The sequence below is a fragment of the Myripristis murdjan genome, chromosome 21, assembly GCF_902150065.1.
Source record: "Myripristis murdjan chromosome 21, fMyrMur1.1, whole genome shotgun sequence".
Classification (NCBI taxonomy): Eukaryota; Metazoa; Chordata; class Actinopteri; order Holocentriformes; family Holocentridae; genus Myripristis; species Myripristis murdjan.
This window is the reverse complement of record NC_044000.1, coordinates 18,723,732-18,733,262: the sequence shown is the minus strand read 5'-3', so window position 1 is coordinate 18,733,262 and position 9,531 is coordinate 18,723,732. Positions and strand designations below refer to the sequence as shown.

Genomic DNA, 9,531 nt, shown 5'->3' with positions numbered 1-9,531 from the left:
TCTCTCAGTATTAAAACTGAGACCAAAAGTTTCTTCTTCAAACAAAAGCTGATGAAGTACTTTAACTAACTGTTCAATGAAAAATCTTTGAATTTTTAAAAGATAGAGTGAGACACTAACAAGCAGATATGAAGTGTGAGCCATTTTGGTTTAGTTTTGATGTTAGACACTAACACACCTATACCCAAATGTCACCACTTCCCCTTTTCTCTTCACCATCCACACTCTGTGTGAAAAGACATTAATGCTAAAGACACGGACAAGGAAGCTCCAGTCTCTCTCTCTCTCTCTCTCTCAGTCATGTTCACTCCAGCCAAACCAGCTTTACTTTCCAGACATCTGCTGTTTATGGTCATCCTAATCCTAAAGAACTCTGCAGGTACAGTGTAATATGTGTTATGCCACATTAGTGTAAACAGATGTTTCTTTTTTGTTGTTGTTGTTGTTGTTGTTTTTTTCATGATTAACGATCTTCTTCCATTAGGCTTCCATTCAAAAATCAATGGCAGCAACAAACAGGTGTCTACTGGAGACTCTGTTACGCTGGACTGCAACGTATCAGAAGTGAATGCAAAACAAGTCAACTGGAATAAAGACAGAGTTTCACTTTTCTCTCGTAGTCTGGTCCATAATAAGACACAGAGAAATTTCACATCTGACAGAATGAGCATTGACCCAATCATTCCTACAAAGTTGGAAATTTCCAACGTTCATCAAGATGATGCAGGGATCTACTGTTGTAGTGTGGTCACCAAGAGGGGTATGAAAACTACAGAGTGGAATTTAACTGTGTCTGAGCGTGAGAGCCCCAAAGGTAAGTAGAGCACAAATCAGGACTAATCATTTCTGTATCACTAACTAGGGCTGGGTAATATAGACAAAATCAAATACCTCAATATCAATATTGTGACAATATTGTGCGAATAATTATTGGTGCTTTCTCAATGATATTTTTGATAAATATGTATTTTGATAAATGTCTATATAATAACTAAGAGGGTAAAAGCAAATAATAGAGCAGCTAGAACGATCAGGTAATTTCAGAAAATTACATCACTTTGCAGCCAGGAAAAGACAACACTTATATACAGTATATAAGATATTACAACATCCAAAATCCCAGATGATCTCTAGTGGCATATCACAGTGTTGCTATATTATCGATATATTGCCCAGCCCTACCACTAACTGTTACCTTCAGTGTCAAAACCTTTTGGAGTAAAATTCAAAGGTCAACCTGCCAGCTACCTAACTAAATTCCCATCTGATTTTGTGCAGAAATCATTTCGGCATCGTCTTTTCCATGGGTATACCGTCTTGTAATTGTATTGGCTCTAAGTGCTATCGTTTTCTTCCTCTATAGGTACGTATGTTTTTTTTTTTAATGTCTCCAAAATTAGACATTACATACAGACAAACAGTCATCAACCTCATAAGCAGGTTACCAAAAAATAAAAAGCCTTTGTATAAGAACAGAATTGTGCCTTTCTCCTTAAAAACTCCATCCTCTTATTACTAAGTTCAGTTTTCAACTATTTGCTCTGATATATAATATACATTTTGACTATATTGCTTTTTCTTAATTATTTTTTTTCTGTTACTTCTATTATAAATCAATGTATTTATTTATTTTTCAATCTTTTACTTTTACCCATTTTTTGTTGTTGTTTTATTTGTTGATTGACTTGGATTGTGTATTTGATTGCTTCTAATTATTTTTATTCAGTCCCTTGTTTGTGAAGCACTTCAAAGATCTTCTTCTTCTTAATTTACAACACAGACTCATGGCAGTCCAAAAACATGGTCAAACTCAAAGAGGACATTTTCACAAGATCTGGCATCTTAGAAAAATATCCCTGAACCATTTTATGCTTAATGGGATGTCATGATTGATCATGATTGTGTGTCTGCAGAAAACTCAGGGCAAGAACCACAAGCGAAGACATGGTGAGGACCAGGACCCCGAGATAAGACCAGGCTCCTGTTCGCAGGGAGTCAGGAGGAGGAGAGGTCAGAGAGTGTGGCCCTTCCTTTTTACTCACACTTCCATGTTTTCAGGTTTGCTCTTGATCAACCATTTGTTTCTCTCTTCTTCTTCTTTCCTCGGATGAAATTTTAAATAGGACGTTCTTGCTCAACACCATGGTTCCACAGACCACAGGACAAATGACAACCGGATGAGAGACATCGACAGACTCAATCCAATCCATTACCTGGAAGGCTACATCTGATGATGACTAAAAATGGAGTAATTCCAGCTACAAGTGTTGTGCACTTGGTAGAAAATTTAAATTCTTATCATGAAGAGGAGTTCGATAACAAAGTTCTCAAGTACTTAAGTACAATTTTGTGGTAGTAGCACTTCACTTGAGAAATTCCTTTTTGTGAGACTTTATCCTTTTATTCCAGCAATTTATAAAGGGAATTACTCTACTCATTATTTGACTGCATTTATTTTATACAACTTTGAAGAATAAGGTATTATATGCAAAAATATAATAAGCCCATACAATATGATGCATTGCTGGAGTTTAGACTCCCAGGCAGTAGTTAGACCTAACATTGTCTGGACCACCTACAATATTAAAAATCCTCTTACAGGTTAATCCGTCAATAACATTTACATTCTCAAAGGGAATAAATACTTTTCCTCCTGAAATACGTTCTTTGTGTTTCTCACTTTATATGACCTTATTGACCTAACCCTCTGTGGAGTTACATGGATGTGGCACTTTGCAATGTGAAGTGGGGTTTGTGTGGGCACCAGGGCAGGAAGAATTTTGAGGAAATGAAAGTTCAGATTTGTTAGAGGAAAAATAGGCTTTTGACAAAACAAGAGGTCGATATTGGCATTAGGGAACCCAGGGTACCACTGTGCGGTACAACTCTGAGGTGGAAGAAGTTCAGTGGCAGGTGGAAAAAACAGAGGATACCGTCATCAACACCTAAATCAAAATCAAAGCCAAGTGGTCAAGAAGGTCAAGACTGGATCATTCTGCTCATCCATGAAAGTGTCCTTTAATCCCCAGTACAACTGATTGTTTGACTCAGAAGAAATCAACTTATAGGCCTCTGACTTCAGTCAGTGATGACAATAATAATACATTTTAAAAATAATTATTGGAAAATTATGTATTTTAATTTTCTATCCCTTCAATTCCTTTCATCAGAGCCTCACAAGCATGCGAGGCACACTCTGATAATGTTCACTTCAATACAATGTAGTGATCATTTTTACTGTTTGAAAAAGGAAAACAACAAACCACTTGGCTTAAGACAAGTGTCAGCTTTATCTGTCTGTTCAAATGAATTTCTCTGATGTTCTTTAGACGCTCCAACAGGGCCTCCTGTTTTCTTATGTTTTGGTATTGTGTTGGACTGTCACTTTTGGTTGTTGCTCTTTTAAAATGAGGCGGCGAACCGCAGCACACAGGAAAAAGGCAGAGATAGAGAAAGAGCCCCTGCACACGTGAAGAAATGGCTGCTTCACATGAACATTATCAGTGTAACTAAGAGATTCAAAAAATGTTTTTACATGGACAGATTATCAACTACCCAACCTGACACTGACTCATGCTTTTAACCAATTTAATCCACTTAACTGGAAGACTGTGAATAAGAACAACAGTGGTTCACCGCCAGTTCACCGCCGCATTTTAAAAGAGCAGCAGCCAAAAGTGAAAGTCCAACACAATACCAAAACATAAGAAAACAGGAGGCCCTGTTGGAGCATCTAAAGAACATCAGAGAAGTTAATTTGAACAGACAGATAAAGCTGATGCTGACACTTGTGTGTGTGTGTGTGTGTGTGCGTGTGTGTGTGCGCGCGTACACACACACACACACACACACACACACACACATACACACACCCAGAGATGTTGAAGAACATCTGGTTCCACAGATGAAGATTAATACAGTTAAAATGTTCAAAAGCATTTCAATTACTTGTCATTAACAAACATTTTATGATGGTTAGTGGAAAATAGCAGCATAAAGAGCTACAATTACATGAGAGTTAATAATTGCACACATTCAAAAAGCGCTCACTGGTTGAAGGGGGCAAGACCAGATAAAAAAAAAAACATCAGAGCATCAGAGCAAGGAAGCAGCCAAACCACCATAGCAGCATCAAAACAATGCTGGCTTCCGTTTTGACAGTCACAACACATCATCGCTAATTAACCGTATAAATAATGTGGGTTTAAAATATTTACAGACTTGGTCACAGAACTGAGGTCAAAGCAGCCGCTCTCTAAATGTAGCTGTGGTCCAGCCATATACTGGACTTTGACCTAGTTTTATTTGTCTGGCCTCTCTTATTCTCTCAGTATTAAAACTGAGACCAAAAGTTTCTGCTTCAAACAAAAGCTGATGAAGTACTTTAACGAATAATTCAATGAGAACTCTTTGAATTTTTAAAAGATAGAGTGAGACACTAAAGAGCAGATATGAAGTGTGAGCCATTTTAGTTTAGTTTTGATGTGAAACACTAACACACCTATACCCAAATGACACCACTTCCCCTTTTCTCTTCACCATCCACACTCTGTGTGAAAAGACATTAATGCTAAAGACACAGGCAAGGAAGCTCCAGTCTCTCTCTCTCTCTCTCTCTCTCTCTCTCTCTCTCTCTCTCTCTCTCTCAGTCATGTTCACTCCAGCCAAACCAGCTTTACTTTCCAGACATCTGCTGTTTATGGTCATCCTAATCCTAAAGAACTCTGCAGGTACAGTGTAATACTATATGTGTTATGCCACATTAGTGTAAACAGATGTTATTTTTTTTCATGATTAATTATCTTCTTCCATTAGGCTTCCATTCAAAAATCAACAGCAGCAACAAACAGGTGTCTACTGGAGACTCTGTTACGCTGGACTGCAACGTATCAGAAGTGAATGCAAAACAAGTCAACTGGAATAAAGACGGAGTTTCACTTTTCTCTCGTACCCTGTTCCATAATAAGACACAGAGAAATTTCACATCTCACAGAATGAGCATTGACCCAATCATTCCTACAAAGTTGGAAATTTCGAATATTCATCAAGATGATGCAGGGATCTATTATTGTAGTGCAACCACCAAGAGAGGTGTGAAAACTACAGAGCCAAGTCTAGATGTAATACAAATCTAAATACTTGTTGGAGATTGATCTGACCGTTCAGTAAATGATAACTTGAATTTTTAGAAGAATGCTTCAGGATATTTAATGATGAGCAGTAAGCAAACAGCTTTAGCTTTGACCACAGAGACAATAACACACCCACTTTAACATACCCACTTCCGCATTTATAATAGTCCTACATACATAATGTAAGCTCCATTTTGTCTCTGTCTCTCTGACAGCATGTTCATACCAGCCAGCACAGCTCTACTCTCCAGGCACCTGCTGCTTACGGTCATCCTACTTCTGCATAATGTTGCAGGTACAGTGAGTTAAGACTTGTGTGTAGTAGTTCTGTTTGTCATGCAACATTGGTGTGGATGTTTTTCTTTTTCTCCCCCTCCATATTAGGCTTCCATTCATCAAGCAACCGTGGCAACAAACAGGTGTTCATGGGAAACTCTGTTACCCTGGACTGCAACGTATCAGAGGTGAATCTAACACAAGTCAACTGGAATAAAGACGGAGTTTTAATTTTCTCTCTGTTTGGTAATAAGACTATAAGAAATTTCACATCTGACAGAATGAGCACTGACTCAGTCATTCCTACAAAGTTGGAAATTTCCAACGTTCATCAAGATGATGCAGGGAACTACTGTTGTAGTGCAACCACCAAGAGAGGTCCGAAAATTAGAGAGTGGAATTTAACCGTGTCTGAGAGCCCCAAAGGTAAGTAGAGCACAAATCAGGACTAATCATTTCTTTATCACTAACCAGGGCTGGGTAATATAGACAAAATCAAATACCTCAGTATCAATATTGTGACAATAATGTGTGAATGATTATTGGTCCTTTCACAAATGTGCACACAATGAGATTTGTGACAAATAAGATTTTTGATAAATATTTACACAATGACATTTCTGATAAATACGCATTTTGATAAATGTCTATATAATAACTAAGTGGGTAAAGGAAAATAATAGAACAGTTTGAACACTTTGCATCACAGTGTCACTATATTATCGATATATTGCCCAGCCCTACTACTAAGTGTTACCTTCAGTGTCAAAAACTTTTGGAGTAAAATTCAAAGGTCAACCTGCCAGCTACTTAACTAAATTTCCATCTGATTTTGTGCAGAAATCAGTTCGCCATCGTCTTTTCCATGTTTATACCCTCTTGTAATCGGATTGGTTCTAAGTGCTATCACTTGTTCAACTGTCTTGCTCTATAGGTAAGTATTTTTTTTTAATGTCTCTAAAGTTAGATGTCAGAAAGGGAGAAGTCTTGTGCTCCATGCAGAATCAATGACGTTCACATGCTGAGAATTAAATTTGCCAGAGTGATGCACAAAAAATACATCCAGACAAACCTGAAACTAAAATGCTTTGCACTACGTGTAACTGCTGGAGGCCTTGGTTTTGCCTGTTACTGACTATCATTGTCACTGTGTCAACCAACGACCTGAGACAACTCTCAATACACCTAACAGTGACACGTCTTTCTCTCTCTCACCCACCCACACAAACACACAAACACACACACACACACACACCTGAGCAGAAACGTATTTCTTTAACGCCAACCGCAGAACAACATCAGAAATATGTTAGACACACACATGAGAGAGGGAGAGAGACAGAGTTTCTTTTTTCATGAGTATTTGATATTGAGTTCATGGTGATAACAGGTTTTCTTACTTCTTTGTATTATAAATACACAATCAGCTACTGTTACCTCATTTAATACAGTGAGTGGGATATACTTGAGTTAATCCTGTAGCATTGATAATTTGGAAATATCAACAAAGAGCAACCTAAAACTTCTGTTAAAGAGAATCCACTCATGCTCAACTTCATTTATGATTTGTGGATGTCATCAAAAGTCCTCTCTTCTAATCTGCAAACAAGCAACATCCAAACTCTGCTGCATGCTACTACTTAAACTGAGCTTTTACTGTTGGAATATTTTGCATGACAGGGGACTCAGACTGAGCTGAGTGTAAGAACTCAGTCAGATGTTATCTCTACTCAAATTCACTTCAAGTATCACTTCAAAATGCTAAAACGCAATGACATCACAGAATAAACTCGACTGGTCTTTCAACTTCTGAAACAGCTGCTTGTATTAGATGAGCTCCAGTTGGTCACTTCCATAAACTGATCACCGATGTAAAATAAAGCTGTATGTGGCAATTTGTGGGGTGAAAGCACTTGAGATGTCACTGTTACGGAAGAAGTACAAGATGAGAAGGAGGAAGAAGACGAAGAAATCTAGTGCCTGCCTTTAGTGTCTTATAAAAATGTCCCTAAACCCATCGGAACATTTTTGACATTCATTTATTTATTTGTTTATTGATTGATTGATTGTAATAAGATTATTAGGCTGACATGTTGTCATGATTGTGTCTCTGCAGAAAACTCAGGACTAGAGCCACAAGCCAGGACCCATGAGGACCAGGACCAAATGGAAATGAATGTTTTCTTCAGCGTATCATACTTTCTCCTAATTTCGAAACAATAACAATCGCCTTGATTCATCAGGTTTCTGCAGTTTGCCACCGTGATAACCTGCCGATAGTTCTTCCTTTGCCTTTGTTCTCAGAATCGCCCCTCAGTGACAGTTTTTCTGTCTACTCTTCTACCCACCGATTGAATCAACTTCCTGTTTCACACCTCTGAAACATTGTTAGGTCCTTCAAGAGGGCTTAACACATTTTTTTCCACTGGATCTTTCTGCAGTCTGCAGACTAGCACAACACAGTGCAACACATCAGTGTTAGAGATGTCACTCTTATACAAGACACGCCCACATACATCAGTACAACACATGCCCACGCTACTAAGAGTTATAGGAAACTAAAGAGGCGTCAAGACCAGGCTTCTGTTCACAGACAGTCACGAGGCGCAGAGGTTTTCCCTCCTCTCGGCCATCCATTTGGTTCTCTTCTCTTCTTCCTTAGACAAAATTTTCATTGTCTTTCAGCTTCTGTCCCCACAGGAGATTCTCCTCAATACCATGGATTTACAGATGACAGGACAATTCACAGCCCAAGGAGTCATACCTGGAGATTTATCCCATCCATGGATGCAACCTAGGAGACAATCAGGAGCACAATTCAAATGAGTGTTGAATATGCAACAGAGACTTGGACAGAAAGTCCAGGAGGGAGCCTGCATCTGACGATAAATAAAAATGGAGCAATTCTAACTGTCCTTGTGTTGAGATACTTGGTGGAAGATTAAAATTTTCATTATGTCAAGTTGTAAAGTAACAAAGTCCATTCACTAGAGAATTGCACTTAAGTACTATTTTGAGGTTGTGTCACTTTACTTCAGTATTTCCATTTTATATCTACTGCTGTCTGGACCACATTCAACATTAAAATTCCTCTAACAGGTTAATGCATCAATAATTTAACATAATGAAAGGGACAATTTTTTCAGAAGGGATACTTATACTTGTGATATTTAAGTACATTTTACTGCTAGCACCTATATATTTTCACTTAAGTAAACTTTTATATTTAACAGAATATTTTTTCCATACATTTCTACTTTTACTTTGGTAAAGTCTTTGAGTACATTTTTGTTTTGAGCAGCAATACAACTATCGAGCTAATACTGTGATCTGAAAGTCTTGAATGATATAGATGAAAGCTAAAGGCAACTCTGCTTGTGTGGAGTGTGAGTGTGCGGTCTGTGTACTTGTGTATGTGTGCATTTTGTATAATTTGGAAAATGTACATTTTGGTGATTTTTATTTTTTTGTGCAGGGTGATTATACATCTGTTGATTGCCAAATAAATGATAAAGACTCAGCAAAATATTGATAACCACAATTCTGCCGTTGAATTTCACTGTACACATTAAAAAAATAATATATTTGCACAATTTATATAGCAGATTACTCACTGTATAACAGATTACTTATTTTTATATTTATTTATTATGGTTTTTAAACAGACATCATGGTAACTTGTGTAACATGTGTCTCAGACCGTAATGCATTCTTTGTTGTCTTACTGCATATCCCATATGCTGTACACTGCTGATTATAAATTATTGAAAAGACACTTATGAACTAATACAACTGCACTTTCATTTACAACACATCGCCCCCCAAATGGGTTTCTTATATTTGTTATATTTGTTATATTTTGGTATATGACTAATATTTGGTTGGAATGGCAGCTTCTTAGAATGATATTGAAGTTGTGTTAATTGTCTGTTTATGAAAGACACAGACTTGGCAAGTGGCAACGTGAGGGGATTGTGTGGGTACTTGAAGAGGTTTAATGAATCAAAAGTGCAGATTTGTCAGAAAAACAGGCTCTGGCAAGGTCATGGGTCGATAGCAGCATTGCACTGTATGCACTGTGCAGAATCCCGTCCCAGCAACACCACCCAGTGGCTGTTGCTGA

At 37.7% G+C, this 9,531-nt stretch overlaps 1 protein-coding gene across 2 annotated transcripts; it reads left to right on the top strand.

Annotated features, from left to right (window-relative positions):
• The first annotated feature begins 267 nt into the window (after positions 1-267).
• LOC115379945 (obscurin) lies at positions 268-7,896 on the top strand. Of its 2 annotated transcripts, XM_030080923.1 has the most exons (5): positions 268-379; positions 485-814; positions 1,279-1,363; positions 1,914-2,010; positions 2,124-2,177. In XM_030080923.1, exons 1-4 carry the CDS (start codon positions 301-303, stop codon positions 1,969-1,971), a joined length of 552 nt encoding a protein of 183 aa, XP_029936783.1. In that variant the 5' UTR covers positions 268-300; the 3' UTR covers positions 1,972-2,010; positions 2,124-2,177. The 2 variants fall into 2 exon arrangements, with proteins under 2 accessions (XP_029936783.1, XP_029936784.1); XM_030080924.1 differs by lacking the exons at positions 1,279-1,363; positions 1,914-2,010; positions 2,124-2,177 and adding exons at positions 6,249-6,342; positions 7,525-7,896.
• Positions 7,897-9,531: the final 1,635 nt, after the last annotated feature.